The 20285-nt window shown below is 40.1% G+C and overlaps 1 protein-coding gene across 2 annotated transcripts in view; it reads left to right on the top strand.

The window, feature by feature from the left end:
* The first annotated feature begins 2579 nt into the window (after nucleotides 1-2579).
* The window catches only part of Snx2 (sorting nexin 2), a 41595-nt gene continuing 23889 nt past the window's right edge, over nucleotides 2580-20285 (top strand). For both annotated transcript variants that reach the window (XM_032885521.1, XM_032885520.1), the window contains exons 1-3: nucleotides 2580-2735; nucleotides 13332-13449; nucleotides 18603-18766. In XM_032885521.1, the coding sequence (XP_032741412.1) occupies nucleotides 2628-2735; nucleotides 13332-13449; nucleotides 18603-18766 (390 nt within the window). In that variant the 5' untranslated portion in view covers nucleotides 2580-2627. The remainder of the gene's footprint in view (nucleotides 2736-13331; nucleotides 13450-18602; nucleotides 18767-20285) is intronic.

Below are 20285 nucleotides of genomic sequence, written 5' to 3'. Positions count from 1 at the left end.
TGTGAAGTTCTTTCTTCCTTTCTTCCTTTCTTCACACCTGCCTGCCTGCCTTCCTTCCTTCCTTCCTTCCTTCCTTCCTTCCTTCCTTCTTTTCTTTTCTTTTTTTCTTTCCATCTCCCTCCCCTAGGCAGTTGCTAAAAGTTACAGCTTGCCTGCCTGGCAGTTCTTCTTTTAAAGTCTGAATGAAACTGTCCTGGAGCTATCTTCTGAGTCTGTTCTTCAATCCTTTTATTAATGAAACTTAGAATCTTGAAGAAGTGTTTGATTTCCCTGGAAGGACCCGTCGCCCTGACAGGACTCCCCAGAATTCCTACCAACAACCCAATCCGGGGCTGCACACACTGGGCAAGAGCTAAGTCTGGATTGTATTCCCTGCCCTCCATTTTGAGCTTCAGGTTGGTCTATTCTAGTCTAGTATAGGAGCTCAATCTGAGGGGATGCTTTCCTGGAAATTTTATTTAATACAACTTTGTGCACAGGAAATGGGCTGGCCGGAAAGTTATCACATGGTAATCCCTGATTATGAAGGAAAAGAAGTTTGATTGATTGATTGATTTTTGTAGCTGTGGCTGTCCTGGAACTCACTCTGTAGGCCAGGTTGGCTCGTATTCAGAATGCCGCCTGCCTCTGCCTCTGCTTCTGCCTCTGCCTCTGCCTCTGCCTCTGCTTCTACCTCTGCCTCTACCTGGCCTCTGGCCTCTGGCCTCTGGCCTCTGCCTCTGCCTCTGCCTCTGCCCTCTGGCCTCTGCCTCTGCCTCTGCCTCTCCCTCTGGCCTCTGCCTCTGCCCTCTGCCCTCTCCCCTCTCTCTGCCTCTGCCCTCTGCCTCCTCTGCCTCTGCCTCTGCCCTCTGCCTCTGCCCTCTGCCCTCTGCCCTCTGCCTCTGCCTCTGCCTCTGCCTCTGCCTCTGCCTCTGCCTCTGCCTCTGCCTCTGCCTCTGCCTCTGCCTCTGCCTCTGCCTCTGCCTCCTGAATGCTAGGATTAAAGGCGTGTACCACCGTGCCTGACTTTGAGTTCTTGCTATTCTTGTTTACTGTTTTGTCATATTACCTTAATTAACATATAATTATATGTAAATATAAATAAATCGTAAGAGCCCAGGAAAATACTTCTGTGTCGGGCTCACGTGCTAGCATTTTGCTTCCTCTGATTTAAAAGAACTGGGTCTATTTTCTTTGTTTGATTTGTTATTTTTAGTCAAACAACCAATGTTGATTGAGTACTAAATCGAATAAGAATTTTATAGGGCACCATGGGAAGAGCAGTGAGGAACAGAAAGGCAAAAAGATGCAATTTGTAGTTAGAATAAGAATTTCTCTGATACTGGAGACACAGTTCATGACTAGAACGCAAGAAAAGATTATGTCAATGACTTATTAATAATTTTATTTTGTTTTCAATTTACTATCTTTTCTTTAATTTACTTGGCCCTCAATATTCTATTTTCTCAAGTCTTTTTCAAGTGGTTTTTTTTTTAACTTTACATTCCTGTTTTAGGTTATTCAAATAAACAGCCCTGTCCCAAGCATTCCACATCCATAAACTATATCTTTAGGAAATATCAAACCATTACTTCTTTCTTTCATTGATAATGTTCTACTGAAAAATTATTTCCCAAATATATACCAAAATTACTTTTTATTTTTATTTAAACATCATTGGCTTTTATTTAGATACATATATATATATACATATATATGTATATAGTATATTATGTATATGGGCGGATACATACCACACTGTCATGCTTATGGAGAAGAAAGAACAACTAATTGGAATTGGTGCTCTCCTTTCCCCATGTGAGTTCCTGTTATCTAACTCACATCATTAGACTTTGTGCCAAGTGTCTTTACCTACTGAATCATCTTGCCACCCCCCCAATATATGTGTGTACACACACACACACACACACACACACACACACACACTAAGCTAGAGCGATGGCTCAGTAATTGAAAGCACTTGTTTCTTTTACAGAGGTCCAGGGTTCGAGTCCCTGTGAGACTATGGGGAATGTCTTCATTCAAACAGCCACAGGGCATAAGCCAGAGAGAGCAAGCCTCATTGCTGGAGCTCAAACTCAGAAACATAAACATGCTATGCAGGTGTTTGGCCCTCAAACTCCAACCTTACTGAAATGAAACAGCTCAGTTCCTCACACTAGCCACATTTCAAGGGCCCAGGAGTCCCGTGCTTTGTCTACTGTATTGAACAGTACAGGAAGAGAAAGAACACTTGGATTGTGTCAGAAGGTTCTTTTGGAGCACTCTGACAATATTTGAGTGTGATTCTTGCCCTGAATCTGAGTTCAATCCAAGCTCAAAGACTGGCGTCCAACCTCGTCTACTTCCTAGTCCTGTAGTAACAAGTATAAGCTTTTTGTACTTTCAGTCTGGTCAGCGTGTGGGTAAGGACGCCAAAACTCAGACTTGCAAACAAGAAGGGGTGGGACCCGCTCAGAGCTGTAGAACAAGCACTGCCTCAGTCGGGGGCGGGGCCTCGAGGGGCGGGCCCGAGGGGGCGGGCCGGGAGGCGGGCCAGTCAGCGGGTCGGCGCGCCAGCCCAGCCTTGCGTGCTCACGTGACAGGTCCGCGAGGCCCGGCTCTTGCAGACGTCCAGGCTAGCGAAGATGGCGGCTGAGAGGGAACCTCCTCCGCTGGGGGACGTGAAGCCCACCGACTTTGAGGAGCTGGAGGACGGAGAGGACCTGTTCACCAGCACTGTCTCCACACTTGAGGTGAGACAGCCCCGGCGAGGAGGCCGCGCCGTGCGTCTAGCCTTTCGCCTCGCCGCCTCTCCCCTGCCGCGACTTGTCCCTTCCCACCCCCGGGTTTGGCCAGGCCAGGTCCGGTGACACCTGTGACGCCGGCTGCACCTCAGGTGCCTGTCAAGGGGCCTGAGGTCGGCCTGGGCGGCCAGGCCTCCGGACCGCAGCTTGCGGGCCTGGGCGCCGACCTCATCTCCAAGGGGCCAGGACCCACGGACCGAACCTAGCGGTGCTTGCGGGCTCTCGGGCCTTCAGAGTCATTCGCGCCTCTTCCTCCAGGCAGGAGGAAGGCTTGTCTCAGGTTCCCGAGGCACCTCCGCTCCTCTGGGATTTCAGCAGCCCGGGGAAAGGGTGCTTGCTTCTCTGCCCACCGGAGGGTGTGCCCTGCTATGGGGGAGCCAGCAAGTCGTAAAGTGAACTCTCAGTGGCTGAGGGTCCGAAGGGAGATCTGAGTGCGCTTTTCCCTGTCAGTGCCCTTCACGGACTGTTGGTTCTCTTGGAGATAACAGCCCGTTTTTTAGTTAAGTAAATGCATTTGAGTTAGTAGGCTTGGGCAAGATCTCGTTGAGGCGCAGGCTGGATTCGAACTCACTATGGAGCTGAGGATGGCTTTGAACCGCCGATCATGTTGGCCTCACTTCCGACGTGAGCCACTGCTTGGGTTTTAGACTTTTTAGGGGCTGTAATGTTTGAAAAGTACAAACTCGGAGGGTGGAGTAGTCCAGGAAACTGGTTTTTAATTACCAGGGGAGAAATAGAAACAGATCTCCACTCCTTTTTCCTCTTTTTTCGCATGGTCAGCGATCTCTGTAGCAGAGTGTTCCTGTTTTTGTCAAAGGAAACACTGAGTTTAGCTGTATTGGCCCGCCTTTTTCTAGTCACATTTGAATTATTTTACCTCGAATGAGAGCACATACACCGGAAGACGTAATTTTAAGCATGTAAGCACTTTTCTCAGAAGATTGTTTACCTCAGCTGAAGGTTTGTTTTTTTTCTTAAATTAGGGGTGTGTGTGGGTGTCTGTCTGTCTGTCTGCGCACTCGCACACGTGCGCACGTGCGCACACTTGCACTAGCACTTAAGAAAATAAAAGAGCAACTTTTGGGAATTGGTTCTCTGTTTACACTGTTGTCACGCTTGGTAGGCAAGCCCCTTTACCAGTTTAACCATCTTACCTGCTCTCTACTTTTTTAAATTTTTATTTATATGAGTACACTGTAGCTGCCTTCAGTCCCACAACAGAAGAGGGCATCAGATCCCATTACAGATGGTTGTGAGGCACCATGTAGTTGATGAGAGTTGAACTCAGGACCTCTGGAAGAGCAGTCAGTGCACTTAACTGCTGAGCCATCTCTCCAGCCCTCTACTTTCTTTTAAAGTTTTTTTAGTATTAGCTTCGTTGGCCTGTTCAGGTCTTCACCAAATCAAATGGAAATAGCTGTAAAATATCCATTATCTGAATTTCAGTGACCAGAAACTGAAAACTTGGGGAACCGTTGAACACTGGTCGGATTCTGTTAATTTTATCTGCAGTGGTGAAGCCAAACCACTTTTCAACAGATTATACATTCTTCAGACAATGCCTCGGTCACTGATATGTACTAAAAACCTCGGGTGTTTGTGTCTTAATATAGCTACTACTGGTTTAATTGTCAACACCATCATCTCCTAAAACTAGTTAAAATTACTTTGCAGAATATATTTTTCTAGGCAGGGGGAGTTAGTGTCTTCATAGCCTTTGTTATGTTTTATGCCACTAACATGTGTTGAACATGTCTGCAGGGTCCTAAAACCTGAAGTGTCTTCTAGTTACAGTACGACTTGAATAAGAAGAACTATAGTCTGTATCAGAGAAAGTCTGCAAAGGTTTATTATGAATAAACTTACCTTGGCTAATGTACTGTGAAAGTTGTAAATAAAGTTGTTAATTGGTTATTGGTCTAAACCTTATCTCATGGATTCATTTTAAGAAAGTGGTGTGACTCAGATTTTTAGATTCAATTTTAAACATTTCAGGTTGGCATACAAGGTTCTTTTTTCCGCCTTGTAAATTTTTGGGGTGATCTATGCAGAATGCTGTGCTGTCGCCTCACTCCTCTTTTACATGATGCTCCTTACACCTTGGTGCAAAAGAATCCAGTGTTCATGCACACATGCCTGCTGCACCTGGCTGGAATCCTACATGGTTAATAAATGCTTTTTTTTTTCTTTTGAGACCGGATTGACATGGAACTAATTCCTCTCTCCTGAGCCTGAGTGTTAGCATTACAAACATGTACCACATTAGTGACACATTGGTGGCACGTGATTTTAGGCCCAGCACTCAGAGGCAGAGGCAGGAGGATCTCTTGAGTTTGACCTGAGCCTGCTCTACAGAGTGAGTTCCAAGACTGCCAGGGCTACCCAGAGAAAACAAAACAAACAAACAAAAAGAAGGTGTACCACCACTCCTGGTTGTAAGTGGTACTTTTCCTGTAATTAGGTTGAATGTGACATTACTAGCCCCAAATCAATGCTTCTGACGATAGATAAAATTTATTCAATGGCCTCATTGTTATACATATTTTGTTTCTGTAGGACACTATAGAGTCCTATTTATTATTTATTATAGACAGGCTCTCACTGTATAGTAGCTGACCTGGAAATATGTAAGAGTGTGTGTGTGTGTGTGTGTGTGTGTGTGTGTGTGTGTGTGTGTGTGTGTGTCTGGCCTCAAATTCGTAGAGAACCTCCTGCCTTTAATGTATTAAGAGTTGGTCTTTTTATGAGGTGAGAAATAGAGATCCACATAGACAGCCAATTATCCGGTTTCTATTTGTTGAGGAGGGCGTCTTTTCAGTTCTGTATATTTTGGACACCTTTGTTGAGAATCTGGCGGCTGGCTGCTGGTGAGATGGCTTAATGTATAAAGATACTTGTCATCAAGCCTGGTGACCACAGTTCAGTTCCCAAGGAGGGAACTAATTCGTCACATGTTGCCCTCTGATCCCCTTGTCCGGACTATGGCATGCATGCATGTACCCCTCATATCCTCAATAAATGTAAATTTAAAAACATTTAAAATCAGGTGACTGTGGTTGCATGGATTAATAGCTGGGGCCCTGTGTATCACAGTGTGCACATGCTGGTTTGTGTGGTGCCGTGTAGTGCAGTAGGACTTGAAATCACAGTGTTGCAGCGCTCCTCTTTCCTTTGCTCTCCAGTTGGTTGCTGCTTCCGTATGAACCTTAGTGTTCTTTTTTTTTTTTTTTTTAAGATTTATTTATGTATGTGAGTACACTGTCGCTGTCCTCAGACACACCAGAAGAGGGCATCAGATCCCATTACAGATGGTTGTGAGCCACCATGTGGTTGCTGGGAATTGAACTCAGAACTCTGGAAGAGCAGCCAGTGCTCCTAACCGCTGAGCCATCTCTCCAGCCCTTAGTGTTCTTTATATTTCTCTGAAGAGTGATACTGGAGTTTTGTTAGGATTGCATTGAATCTGTTCATAATATTAACTCTGTTGATCTGTGAATGTGAACAGTCATCTTATTTCCTAGATATCAACAGAAATGCTTTGAATTTCTTTCTCTCTGTCTAGTGTGATAATGGCCATAGGCTTGTTATAAGTAGTTTTTATTATGTTGTGATATGTTTTTTCTATTGTCAGTCTCTTTGGGCTTTTATCGTGGAGGATTTTGCCCAAAGCCCTCCCCCTTTTTTTTTATCTGTTGAGATGATCATGTGATTTCTTGAGTCCAGTTGTGTAACAATTACTGATTTGTATGTTGAACTATCCCTATATCTGAAATGCAGCCAACTTGATCATGATTAATTACTGTTTTTGAAAAAAAAAAAAAAGAACAGTAATTATGTGTGTACATGCCTGAGTACATGTACACTGCCTCTATGCGGGGGCCCAAGGAGGCCAGAAGAGGGGGTTGGATTTTCTGGAACTAGAGTTACAGGCAGTAGTGAGCCATCATGCGGGTGTTGGGAATTGGACCTGGTTCTTCAGAAAGAACAGTGAGTACTCTGTACCACTGAGCCATCTCCATCCTGAATTATTATTCTTTTAAGTTGATTTTCTATGTATGAGTTTTGGGGTTGTTTTTGGCCTGCATTTATGTATGTATATTCTGCATGGCTGATGTGTGTATACTCTGCATGGCTGATGCCTTCGGTGGTCAGAAGCCATCTGGAGTAATTAGAATTGTGGGTAGTTTTTAGGCCACCATGTGGGTGCTAGTGAAACCTGCAAGAACAACAAATGCTCATACATAATCTGTTCTCTCTCTGGTCCCTGGGTTACCTTTTTAATGTGATACTGAATTTGATTTGCAAGTATTTTATTGAGAATTTTTGTGTCTGTGTTCATCAGGGAGACCGGTCTGTAATTTCTTTTTCTGTTGTGTTTATCTGGTTATGCCATCAGCATAACGCTGGAGTCATGGGAGTGTGGATCATTCTCTCTTTTATTTTATAGAATACTTTGAGAATGATGATTGCTGATTCTTCTTGAAAATTTGGAAGAATTCTATAATGAATACATCTGGGGTTGGATTTCTTTTAGTTAGAAGATATTTATTACTGTTTAAATCTTGCTTCTTTCAGGCTTGGTTATATCATTTATCTCTTAGTTGAATTTCAGTAAGTCATGCATTTAGAAATTAATTTCCTTTTGATTTTCAAATTTAGTGGACTATAAGTATTTAAATTTTTAACACAGCAGATTTATGTATTTTATATTTAAAAATGATTTATTTTTATTATATTTATGTGTATCTGTGTTTGAGTGAATGCTGCGTGTGCACGGGTTTCTGTTTTTTTGTTTTTTTCTCGGAGCTGAGGACCGAACCCAGGGCCTTGCGTTTGTTAGGCAAGCGCTCTACCACTGAGCTAAATCCCCAACCCCTGTGCACGGGTTTCTGGAAGGCCAGGAGAGAAGGTGAAATCTCTTGGATCTGGAGTTAGAGGCCTTGGAAGCCACCAGACATGGGTCCTGGAAGGACAAGTGTGCTCTTACCTGCTGAGCCATCTCTCTAGCCCCCAATATACATTCTTCACACACAGCCATATGCTTTTATGACGTTTTCTCCATTGTATTGGGGGTTGGGGTGTGTGCTACATACAGTGCATGTGTGGCACTCAGGCCTATTATGTAGGTCCTGAGCTTTCTGTTAGGTAGGTGGCTGGGCTTGTTGGCTAAGAGCCCTTACCTGCTGAGTCATCTCATCAGCCCAGATTTTCTGACTTTCATTGTTTTTTGTTGTAATCTTTACCTTTTCAGCTCTGATTTTATTAATTTTGTTTTTCTCTGGTTCTTTTAGTTTGACTAAATATTTGGTAATCTTTCTTAGAATCTTTTCAAAGAATCAATTCTTCATTTATTCATGTGTTTTTTGTATTTAAAAATTTTTTTCTATGTCATTTATTTGTTGATATTAGTTCTTATACTCTGTTAACTTTGGGTTTGCTTGTTCTTGTTTTTCCAGCGTACTGAGGTTATGTGAGGGCCTTCTGGTTTTTTGATTTTTTGTTTTAAAATATAAATTCTGGTAGTTACATACTTTGTTCTTAGGACTCCTTTCTCTATATTTCATGGACTTTGCCATGCTCTCTTCATTTTCATTCAATTCTAGGAATTTTTTAAAATTTTCCTTCTTGATTTCTTGAGAGATCTTTCTATCATCTAGTTGGATGTTGTTTAATTCCCATGGGTATATGCATTTTTCTGTAATTTCTCTTGCTGATGATTTCTGCCTTTTTTACATTGTGGCCAGATTGGAAACAATAAAAAGTCATTTCAGTTTTCCTTCTTTGTACTAATTGGGTTTATTTTAGAGAAAGTTACATGGGCTACTGAGAAGAATGTGAGTTCTGTGATATTTTAATGAAATGTTCTATTTTTCAGCCCCTTGATCTGTGATGTCACTTAACCTGGATTATGTATTTATATATTTATTTATGTATTTATATACATAAATATTGTATTTGTTGGTCTTTTGAGATAGGATTTCTCTATGTGTCCCTGGCTGTCCTGGAATTTACTCTGAATTCAGGAGATCAGCCTGCCTCTGCTTCCTGAGTGCTAGGATTAAAGGCATGTACCACCACTGCCCAGTTTTACTTTTACTCTTAAAATCTACTGTGTTTGTCGCACATTCACCTGCATCAGGGTGTGTACAGTTACACATGCTACAGTGCATGTGTGGGGTAAGTGAACAACTTTGTGGACTTGGTTCTCCCCTTCCACATCGGTTTGTTTGTTTGTTTGTTTGTTTGTTTGTTTGTTTTAGTGGGATGACCGTCTTATTGGTGAGAATAGTGTGTTAAAGTCACCATAATTGTGTTGGGATGAATTTGATCTTATATCTAGTAATATTTGTTGTATGAATTGGTTGCACTTGTGTTCTGTGTTAAATTGTAAAGTCTTGCTGGATTGTTCCCTCTTGACTATAAAGTGGCTTTATCTTTTGCTTCAAAGTTTGTTTTGCCAGATATTAACAGAGCGACACATTTACTTCTTATGTTTCCTTCCTTGGAATATGTTTTCCCTATGCTCTCACTTTGAAGTTTCATTTGTAAAGCACATTTCTTGGCAGCACATAGATAGGTCTTAGGGTTTTTATTATTTAATTTAAAAATTATTGTATGAGTATTTTGCTTGCATATATGTCTATATACCACATTCAGGCTGTTGCCCACAGAGGCCAGAAGAGGTTGTTGGATCTTCTGGAAGTAGAGTTACAGGTAGTTGTGAACCAGCTGATGATGTGGGTGCTGGGAACTGAGTCCAGGTTCTCTGCAAGAGCAACAAGTGCTCTTAGTCATCTCTAGAGCCTTGATTTTTAAGTTTAAAACAAAATTGTTGTTTACACAGGTGGAGATTCGAGAACAATTTGGGAAAATCCCTTTCCTGCTTCCAGCATTACATACGCTGGAGAATTAAACATGTTGTCAGACTTGGTGACAAGTGTGCATGTCTGCTGAGGCACTGTACCTCCCCAATGATCTATAGTGCAGGTGCTTGCAGCTGAAAACTCCTTTTAGGATTGCTTTTTATTGTACTATAGACCTTTGACATGCCGAATTTTCATTTGATTTTTAGGTATGTTTTTTGGTGGGGGCTGGGCTAGGGGAAGGTAGGGAATGGGCATTGGAAGTGGTGGCTGAAAGAGTCTCAAGCAAATTTGCTGAATGACCTTGAATTTGTGTTTCTCTTGCTTCTCCCTAGAGTGTTAGGATTATAGGTTTATGCCACCACATCCAGTTTATACTGTGATCGGTTTTAAAATCCAGGTCTTCATGCATGCTTGGAACTACTTGTCCAATTGGGCCGTGGTCTTAGCCTGTCTTTGATATTTTTTGATGACCTACCAATCATTTGATAGTGTGTTGTTCAGTTTCTGTAGTGAGTGTTGTGGCTGTTGATTTCTGTTCTTATTCCATTCTTATCTGGTGGAAGGCAAGAAATTCTTTTTCTTTATTTGTTAAGACTTGTGCCCTTTTGTTTTAGAGAAAGTTCCATGGTTGGTTGAGAATTAAATATATTCTACAGTGATTGGGTGGAATGTTATTAGATGCTTGTTAGTTCCATTTGAGCTATGCTATCATTAAACTGTTTTTGACTGGTTGACCTGTTTATTGTGAGGATAGGACATTGACGTCATTCACTTACTAAGTTAGAGTTAATCTCTGATCTTATAGGTCTAGTATTATGTGAAACTGTGCTCTGTACATATTTGTTTAAAATTGTATTCTTGATGAATTGTTTTCTTAATCACTGTGAAGTATTTTTCTTTATCTCTTTGGAAGAGTTAGGTTCAAACTCTGTTTGATCAGAACAGTGACATCTGCTTACTTTTCAGTTCCATTTGCTTGGAATACCTTTATCCTTTTACCCCAAAGATTCCCTCTATCTTTGATGGTAAGGCACATTTCTTAGGCCTTATAATATGGATCCTGTCTTTCAATACAGTGTGCCTGTTTCTTTCTTGAAATTTTATATATATTGGGGATTTGGGGGGGAGAGTGAGCGCCCAAGCCATACAGATGAGTCATGGACTTCATATTTATAAGACTGATCTTAAGCCTCTTAAGTCTTGGTTCTCACTTCCAAACATGTGTCGACTAGCACTAGGTGTTAGTGCGGAGACAATAGGGAGATGCGTCCCTCATGGTTGCCACTGACTTTCGAGAGCTGTATTGTTTTTTTTTTTTTTGAACACTGGTCACAGTCACTTCTGCCTGATTTTCAAAGACTGTACCTGGCTTAATAAATTCTTTATAGCAATTGTCTCTCGCAGGAATAGATATTATTGTGTGGTGTTCTGGTTTCCTTTTATCGTCACACTAATGAGGCTTCTAATCTTCTAACTCACCTGGAAGTCCTGGTTTGCTTGTTTACAATTTCTCTCTCTCTCTCTCTCTCTCTCTCTCTCTCTCTCTCTCTCTCTCTCTCTCTGTGTGTGTGTGTGTGTGTGTGTGTGTGTGTAGTTTATGGGGGTTGGTTGTCTCCACCACATAGGTTCTATGGATCACACTAAGGTCATCAGGCTTGACAGCAAGCATCCTACCCACTGAGCTGTCATGCTAGTCTTTTGTTGTTTGTGTTTTTGAGAAAGGTCTCACTTATGTAGCCTTGGCTGGCCATAACTCTCAGCAGGTCTCTTGCCTCCCAAGTGCTGGTATTACAAGCATGAGCCATAAAATTTGGCTATACCTGTTTTTTCTAAACAGCATTATTAAGGTGCAGCTCATGGCTCACCCGTTTGTGTGTTCATTTGGGTTGTTTTAGTATTGTGAGATATGTGTATCTATTACCACAGTCAGTTTTAGATGTTTCATTATTTTAGAAAGAAATCTTGTACCCTTTAGATGTTGTCCTATTTTCCTAGCCTACCCCCCACAAATGCTTTCAATGTTTTTTTCCTACTCAGCATTCAAGGGGGAGGGAGATGTTATTACAGTGCACCATATACAGTGTAAATAAATAAAAATAAGGTCTTGCTTGTGCCCAAGTGGCCTTAAGCTTGTGATCCTCTGGCTTCAGTCTCACCTTTGTACTACAGTCTCAGAAGTTTGTTACTATGCCTGGCCCTACTTTCATTGTTGATATTTTAATTGTCATATCCAGTATCTGATAAATGTTGAGTTACAAAGATTAAGGCCTTGGTTTTTTTTTAACCCCACATCCCAGCCCTGTCTCACTATGTAGTCTGGACTGTCCTGAATCTAGTAATCCTCCTACCTCAGCTTCCCCAGAATTAGGATGATATGAGTGCCCTATCACCATACTGGTTTTCTTTTTCTTTTTTTAGCTTTTATTTTATTTATTTTGGTTTTTCCAGACAGGGTTTCTCTGTGTAGCCCTGGTTGTCCTGGAATTCATATAGGCCAGGCTGGCCTCAAGTTTGGAGATGTTAGCCTCTGCCTGTCCCTGGGTTTAAAGGTGTGTACCACCAGCACCTGGCAAGTTTTTAATTTTTTAAAAGAATTGTGTTTGAATTCTTGTGTGAAAGAATGTACATGTGGGTTGCTCACGGAGGCCAGAAGAAGGTGTTGGATTCTCTGAAGCTTGAGTTTATAGGCTTGATTCAGGGCACTGAATGTGGACCCTCTGCAAAGACATCAGGAACTCCATCTCTCCAGTTTCCTTGGTTTAAGATGAGGTCTCATGTAGCTCAGACTTGCACTGTAGTCAAAGATGGCCTGAGCTCCTAATCTTCCTGCCTCTGCCTCAACAAAGTACTGTGGTGACAAGCATGGACCGCCATGCCCAGAAGATGAATGATATCAAAGGGAGATATGGATGTGGTGCAGAGTATTTGCCCAACTTGTGCACAGGGATCTGGTTTTAATCCCTTCCACCACAAAACAAAAGATCATTCATCTTACAAAACGTTTACTAACCATAAAAAAAATGTTTGCCCTGTGAAACAAAGAAATTCTGTTGTAGGTCTACTATTAATATAGAAAGATAACCCATGGACTGGCTGAAAATACTGTAATTTAAATCTGATCCTCCCTCAATTCTTTTTTTGAAAGTATATAAAGAGCCTCTACCAGCAGTGTGGGGTACCTTTAATCTCAGTCCTCTGTGGGCAGAGGCAGGCAGATCTCTGAGTTTAAGCCCAGCCTGGTCTGCAGAATCAAGTTCCAGTTCATCCAGGTGCTGGTGTGCCTTTAATTTTCTTATTTTAAAGAAGGTCTTCGAACTTGGATATATCTGCCCCAGTAGAAATGTAACCATGATTTAAAAACAAACAAACACCCAAAAACAACAACAAACCCACTCATTCTTAAAATCAAGGGACTTGCTCTAAATTTGCTTGTACTGTGATACATATGGTTTTGTTAGTAACTAATTATGATATGTTAGTGCCTCTAAAAGGGATGATAAACTTGAGTTAAGTGATTGTTGAGCAAAGGGGATGTATTACAGTGTATTTGAACCTTCTCTAAATATAAGTAATTGTTCTTTTCCTCTCTAACAAGAGAATGTTGTATTTCTTTAGCTAGAGACACAGTGAAAATCAAATAAGCATCCCAATCCATTGTCCACCATTGTTCTTTTAACAGTCAAGTCCATCATCTCCTGAACCAGCCAGTCTTCCTGCAGAAGATATTAGTGCAAACTCTAACGGCTCCAGACCTGTAGAAGTCACACTAGACGATGACAGAGAAGATCTTTTCGCAGGTAATTGTCATATCTTGATTTTTTTTTTTTTTTAGTAGTAGCCAATTATAATACACATACTATTAGAAAATACTTTCTAAGGCAAGTGAAACTCTGTCTTTATAGGAAACTCTGTAACACCTTAGAGAGTGAATGTGAATATAGTTGATTCCTGTAATCTTAGCATTTGGGAGCTGGAGGCATGAAGATCGCTGAGTTCAGGGTCAGTCCATCTTATAGGGGAGACCTGCAGCCAACCCAAAAGAAACTTAGCAGGATGGGAACTGTCTAGTTAGGTCATTCTGTAAGAAATGCATATAGAACAGTAGGAGAAGCAAAAATACCCTCAGTTTTTAAGCATTTAAGAGTAGGGTACATGATACCGACCATACCTTGGGAGGAAGCAGTGATTGTATTCTTTTTGTTATTGTTGTTACAAGTTGTCACAAAGCAAAATCAAAGGATGAATTTAAGAATCACTACATGAGAGCTAGAGAGATGCCAAGGCAGCTCTTCCCGAGGACCCAGGTTTGATTCCCAGCGTCCATATGGTGGCTCACAGCCATATGTTAACTCTGGGTCCAGGGTATCTGATGCCTTCTCTTGGCCTCTAGTGGCATCAGGCACACGTGTGATGCATAGACATACACATAGCCAAAACACCCATCTACATAAAAAATACGAATCACTGTATGCTATAGGTTTGCTGTTAGGTAAGTTGACGGTTGAGTTTGTTTTGGATATAGGATAGAATTTGGTGTAGTCCATTGTAACTTAAAAAATGCTTGACTCTTCTAAACACCTATGTCTTAAAATTAAATTAAGATATAAGTTAATATTTTAATATTAAAAAGAAAAATTAAAATTTTAAATTAACAAATTAAAATTTTAATATCGACACAGAATTAAAATAGTAGATAGCTTTGTATTTAGCAACTTAATTATGTAATTGGCTTTTATTGAGTTAATGCTTTCAACTTTTGTAGTGATCATATTCAAATATTCAAGTATGCTTGAAGGTACAGTTCTTCATAAAAATCCATATAGTTTCCAGCTTGAGAACCTGTGGCAGAATATTGTTTAGAATGTGAGGCTAGCCTGGGCTATATAATGAGACTATATATATATAAATGATCAGGGATACATAGCAAGACCCTATGCTGAAGAAGGAATGAAGGGAGGGAGGAAATAATGAAGGAACAGTATATGTCGGTGTTTGGCTTTTTTTGTTTTTTTAACAGCCCAAACTATTTGGGACTGGTAAGAGGGATCAGTGGGTGAAGTTCTCTGTGTATAATCCTGACTGTGCCTGAGTTTGATCCAGTGAGCCCTCAAGGAAGGGAGAGAACTTACTCCTGAAATTGCCCTCTGACCTTTACATGCACTCTGTGACACATATTCCTGCACTGCCATACATGCATCATGCATACATACATATATGCATACATACAATTTTAAATAAAATTATCTTTATGTTTTACATTTTAACTTAGCTGTGTTTTGTAATGACTTTAGGTGATCCAAGACATGTTTGTATAAATAATACAACACTTGGCTCATATTTATAATGCATTTAATCAGATCTGTCTCTTTTCCTACGGAAGCGTGTGATGCTAGGAACCAGTAAGTATAGCATATGCTCTCAGGATGATGAACTGTTGTATAGTAGTAATAACATCTTGGGTGCATAGAATACAGATCTGGCTAAAGCAGCATAGCCATTGTGATTTTAAAGTCATAAAGAAACCAGATTATGTTGTATGTATTGGTGTGTTTTAGGTAAGTTATATAGTTTGTATAGTGTTGGTAGTTCAATCAGCAGCACATGGAAAAAAAATTAGCTGCGACATGTTGTTATAAAATGTTCACCAAATGGGGTTGGGGATTTAGCTCAGCGGTAGAGCACTTGCCTAGCAAGTGCAAGGCCCTGGGTTCGGTCCCCAGCTCCGAAAAAAAGAAAAAAAACAAAAACAAAAACAAAAATGTTCACCAAATGAGTTCAACTGTCTAGCCCTTCTCCACTTGTTACGTTTTTTTTAAAAGATTTGTTTATTTACTTTATGTATATGAGTTTTCAGACACACCAGAAGAGGGCATCCTATCCCATAATAGATGGTTGTGAGCCACCATGTGGGTGCTGGGAATTGAACTCAGGACCTCTGGAAGAGCAGTCAGTGCTCTTAACCACTGAGCCATTTCTTCAGCCCCATTTGTTACATCTTAAAGAATGCCTGAATATGGACAAAATCAATGTGTATTTCACTGAAGTTACAGCTCTATATTTTTCTTAACTTTGCCCTACATATGTATAGCTGTTTATTTAAGCAAAAAAAAAAAAAAAAAAATTCATGTCAGCAATTTAAAGTCTGGGCACACCTGTGATTCCAGAACTTAAGGCAGCAACCGCAGGGTCAGATGCTCCTCAGTAAATGAATTGGAGCTTTCATGAGATCTTGTCCTAAGAGCCAAACAACAAGAGGGGCAGCGGTGGTCTACACACTTAATCTCACTGAGGAGGCAGAGGCAGGCAGATCTCTGAAGTTGAATGAGTTCCAAGACAGCCAGAAATACCCACAGAGAAACCCTGTCTCAAAAAAAACAACCAACAAAACAAAATTAAAAACCCAACAACAACAAAATACATTTAAGGCAGACTGTCAGTTTGATTTCTTCCTTTTCCCTATTAGTTGCTTAGGTCACGTGTGCCTTACTTAAAGCTCCCAGCCCTTTGCTGTTGAAGCAGCTACTAATGCAAGCAAGCAGAACCTTGTATCAGTGCAGTCAGATGTCATTGAAAAGCTTTGGTTGGCTTTCCACTAGCATTTCTTGATCTTCCTAATGCTGTGAGCATTTAATATACAGTTCCTCCCGTTGTGGTGGCTCCTAACCATAAACGTATTCCATTGCTACCTCATAACTGAGTTTTGCCTGTGTTAAGATTATCATGTAAATACCTGACATACAACCGTCTTGGGAACAGCTGAGTTTAAATCCATGTCAGCGGAACTCTTTGGTTTGCTGGGGCTTGTGTGTGTGTTGCTGTAGCAGTGCTTTCTCAGGGGCTCATGGGGGCTGATGGGGCTCATGTGGGTGTGCTGCCATATCCATATTGATGCTTTGATCCTTTAAAACTCACACCTCAGTTTCTTTCTTTTTTTTTTTTTTTTTTAATGTCTGAGTGCTTTGTCTCCATTTGTATTTGTGTAGCAGCTGTCTGTGGTGCCTATAGAGGCAGAAAAGGCCATAGGTTCCCTGGAACTGGAGTCATGGATGATTATAGGCTGCCATGGCTTCTGGCAAGTGAACCTGGGCCCTCTGGAAGAACTGCTCCTAACCACTGAGCCATTATTCCAGCCCATTAAATCCAGTTTTGATGTACTACATTTTACTTTTTTTTTATCTTGTTGACTGTTTTTTGTTTTTGAGACAAGGTCTCACTAGGTAGATCAGGCCTCAGATTCATAGGTATCTATTTGCCTCTGCCTCTCAAGTGCTGGGATTAAAGGCGAGCACCACCATGTTATGATTACTGTTGACTATTTTAACCTCTTTAAAAGTGTTATTACATCTATCTATCTGTCGATCATCTATCTATCTTCTGTGTGTGTGAGAGTGTGTGTGTGTATGTATGTATGTATGTATGTATGTATGTATGTATGTATGTACACAGCATGTGCATGAAGGTCAGAGGATTGTTTATAGAAGTTAGTTCTCTTTCCACCACGTGGGTGCTAAGGATCAAACTCTGTCAGGCTTGGTGGAAAGCATTTTTACCCACCAAGCCATTCTTTGTCCCTGACTTCATTTCTTTCTTTTCTTTTTTCTTTTGAAGAGTATTAAGTGCCATCAGCGTGCAAAGCCTAAAGTGGTAACTAAGCTTTTAGTTTGTTCCGTTTATAGTCTGTTGTATCTATAGGCTTTTTCCTGGTTACCATAGTTTGGAAGATTTTAGTTATTAATCATTTTTATTTTAATATAAAAATATGAAGAGATCCATACCAGTTATCATGTCTATATTAAATAACCAGTCTAAAGAATTTGATAATATGTCAGCCTGTATAACTTCAAGTTGACTGCTTAAAGTGGCTCATTGACCACAATTACTACTTTCTCAAAATCCCAAGAATCCAGAAACCTTAGGCTGAAAAACCATTGGTCTGATCCCTTGTTTGCCTTATAATTCCACCTTCCTCTTCTTGGTATCAGTTCCACAAGCCAGCAGGACTGTTTTGTGTTGGGCTCTCTGATTGAATCTCACTGCCCCACTTTTCCTTATGCTGTTACTCTATTTGCATGGTATTTTCTCCAACTTCTTCCTGCTCAAACCACCTCAAGTCAGAGTCACGTATTTTCTCATTTCCCCCACCCTGAAATATTGACTCTTGTGTCTACTCAAATTATAGTGTTTGTTCTGTCGTTCAAATAGTAATTGAATGTCTTATAACATTCTTTATTGTTCTCTTAAGTCTTTTATTATTATTTAACATTCCACATGTCTTGTTTTCTCAACTAGATTATAAACTCCCTGAGGGCAGGTATGATTTTTTTCCCATTTCTTTGTGTTTCTTCTGCATTTAGCACAGCATTACATAGTATGTAGACTTTCAGTTTATTGATGTGATTTGATTTTAAATCTATTTAATTTTAGATACTTCAAGCGAATGAGCATTTAAAATTAAAATCTAAACATCTCTTTGCTTTATGTCCTATTTATATATTCAACTAATATCTAGTAATCTTTGGCAATTAATTGCTTTGGATTACTAACTTGGTGGGTTTTCCATAAAAGGTTTTTAATCCCAGTTGGAATAGTTAAAGGTAGTCTTCTGCTGTAAAATTTGTTTTCATATGTATGAAATTAATTATGTTAGTTTGAATAAAATATTTGAAAGGTAAGTTACTACATGTGCATTGTATGACCAATCCAAAAACAAATTTATGTGGGGTTATTCACATTGCTTTTCCCTAGTATGGACTTAATACAGTTCTGCATAAAATCAACAGTTCCTATTTGCTGTAAAGTTTCCATAAAGAAGTAAATAGTTACATAAAGTCACTTTGTAGTGATAACTTATAAGTCATAGTCCTTTTGAGATTTATAGGCATGTTTTTCATATTTCATGAACTGCTATATGCTGTGATTTCCTTGATTAACTTGTTTAATTTATGTCTAGAAGCCACAGAAGAGGTGTCTTTGGACAGTCCAGAAAGAGAGCCTATCATGTCCTCCGAGCCATCTCCTGCAGTCACTCCTGTCACTCCCACCACACTCATTGCTCCTAGAATTGAATCAAAGAGTATTTCTGCTCCAGTCATCTTTGACAGATCCAGGGAAGAGGTATGGTGAACATTTGTACTTCTAGGTTAATATGTAAAGAGTACATTTTTGTTCCTTACCGCTCTCTCGTTAGTTATTCCTAATCAAAGCCTTTCAGATATTTTAGATGGAAAAACCATACTAAGAGGAAAGGCATGGTGACACAAGTCTATAATCTCAGTGCTTGGGAGGCATAGGTAAGTAGGTCTTAGTTGGAAGCCAGCGTGGTTCTACAATTGAGTTCTAACCCAACTAAGTAAGGTTACATACTGGGACCTGATGTTAACACATACACACACACAAACACCCTTTCTCTCTCTCTCTCTCTCTCTTCCACCCCCCCCCCCGGAATATTGTTTACATTCCTTTTGTTCTAGTTTGGTTTGACTTTTGAGACAGAATCTTTTTAACTTTATTGCCCATGTTGGCCTGGAACTCATAGTGTCCTGATTGGCTTAAAACTCATAATACTCCTTTCTTAGCCTCTCCAAATAATCCACCCCAAGGAACTCTACTACTTAAGGTTCTTAAAGAGTTTGAAGCTGGAGTGTGATTCAGTGGTAGAGTGCTTGCAGTGTTCAGTAATTAAAACACACTATTTGACATTTGAGGTCTTTTGATAATAGTGTGTACCTCAGAAGGTTCCTATGTTGAACAAGTGATTGGAGAAAGTACTTAAAGTGGGGTTGTGAGTTTGTCTTTGATAGAGCGTGTAATGAATACTATCGACACTTAAGATTGCTATATGCATTTATTTATTTATTTTTACAGTGCTAAGGAGTGGCTGTGGTTTTGGTTTTTGTTTGTTTGTTTTACCTCTGAGCTGTATGTAGCCCAAACTTTTATCTTTATTTATTTACTTTTTTGAGCTTCCTCGAGCTCTCATTTTAAAAGAAAACGGTATAATCAATTAAAGTTACATTCTCATGACTTGATAATCCTTTTACTTATTAAGAATAGGATTATTAAGAAACAGCAATGGTCTTTTAATAAGGCACATTTGGAGAAGAAAATAATCGTTATATAAAGATTATTTTAAGTAGAAAACATTTAAAATTATTTAACTAGTAATATATAACCAGTATAATCACAATTAAATAGTGACTATAGACTACATACAAACATGTGAATGATCTTTCAGAATAATACAAGGGAGAAGTAGTCAGATGCAGATGAGTACTCACACTGTATGCACTGTTAAGTATCAGGTAACAGCAGTGTTGGCTGGGGGAAGAGGTTGTAACCAGAAGGCAAGGTGTAAGGGGATCTGTGCGGGGGATGTACGAGCTGCTTACATTTCTCCTTTGAGTTCTGGTTACAAAGATGAGCTCGTCTTGTGAGAATCATTGAACTGTCCACTTAACACTCTTTAGAGTCACAGTGTGCGTATATAAAAGGTTAGCTTAATATGTCTATAAAAAGTGACTGAACAAAAAAGATGGTAGGAAAGTATACTTTTGTTATGGCTTTATATTACTAACATTGCCTTGACCTTTTGGCAGATTAATACTCTCAGATTTCTTGTCCTTTGCCTTTTTGG

Source organism: Rattus rattus, chromosome 15, assembly GCF_011064425.1.
Source record: "Rattus rattus isolate New Zealand chromosome 15, Rrattus_CSIRO_v1, whole genome shotgun sequence".
In the NCBI taxonomy this organism is placed as follows: domain Eukaryota; kingdom Metazoa; phylum Chordata; class Mammalia; order Rodentia; family Muridae; genus Rattus; species Rattus rattus.
The sequence above is the reverse complement of the archived record's forward strand: the minus strand, read 5'-3'. Positions and strand labels throughout refer to the sequence as shown.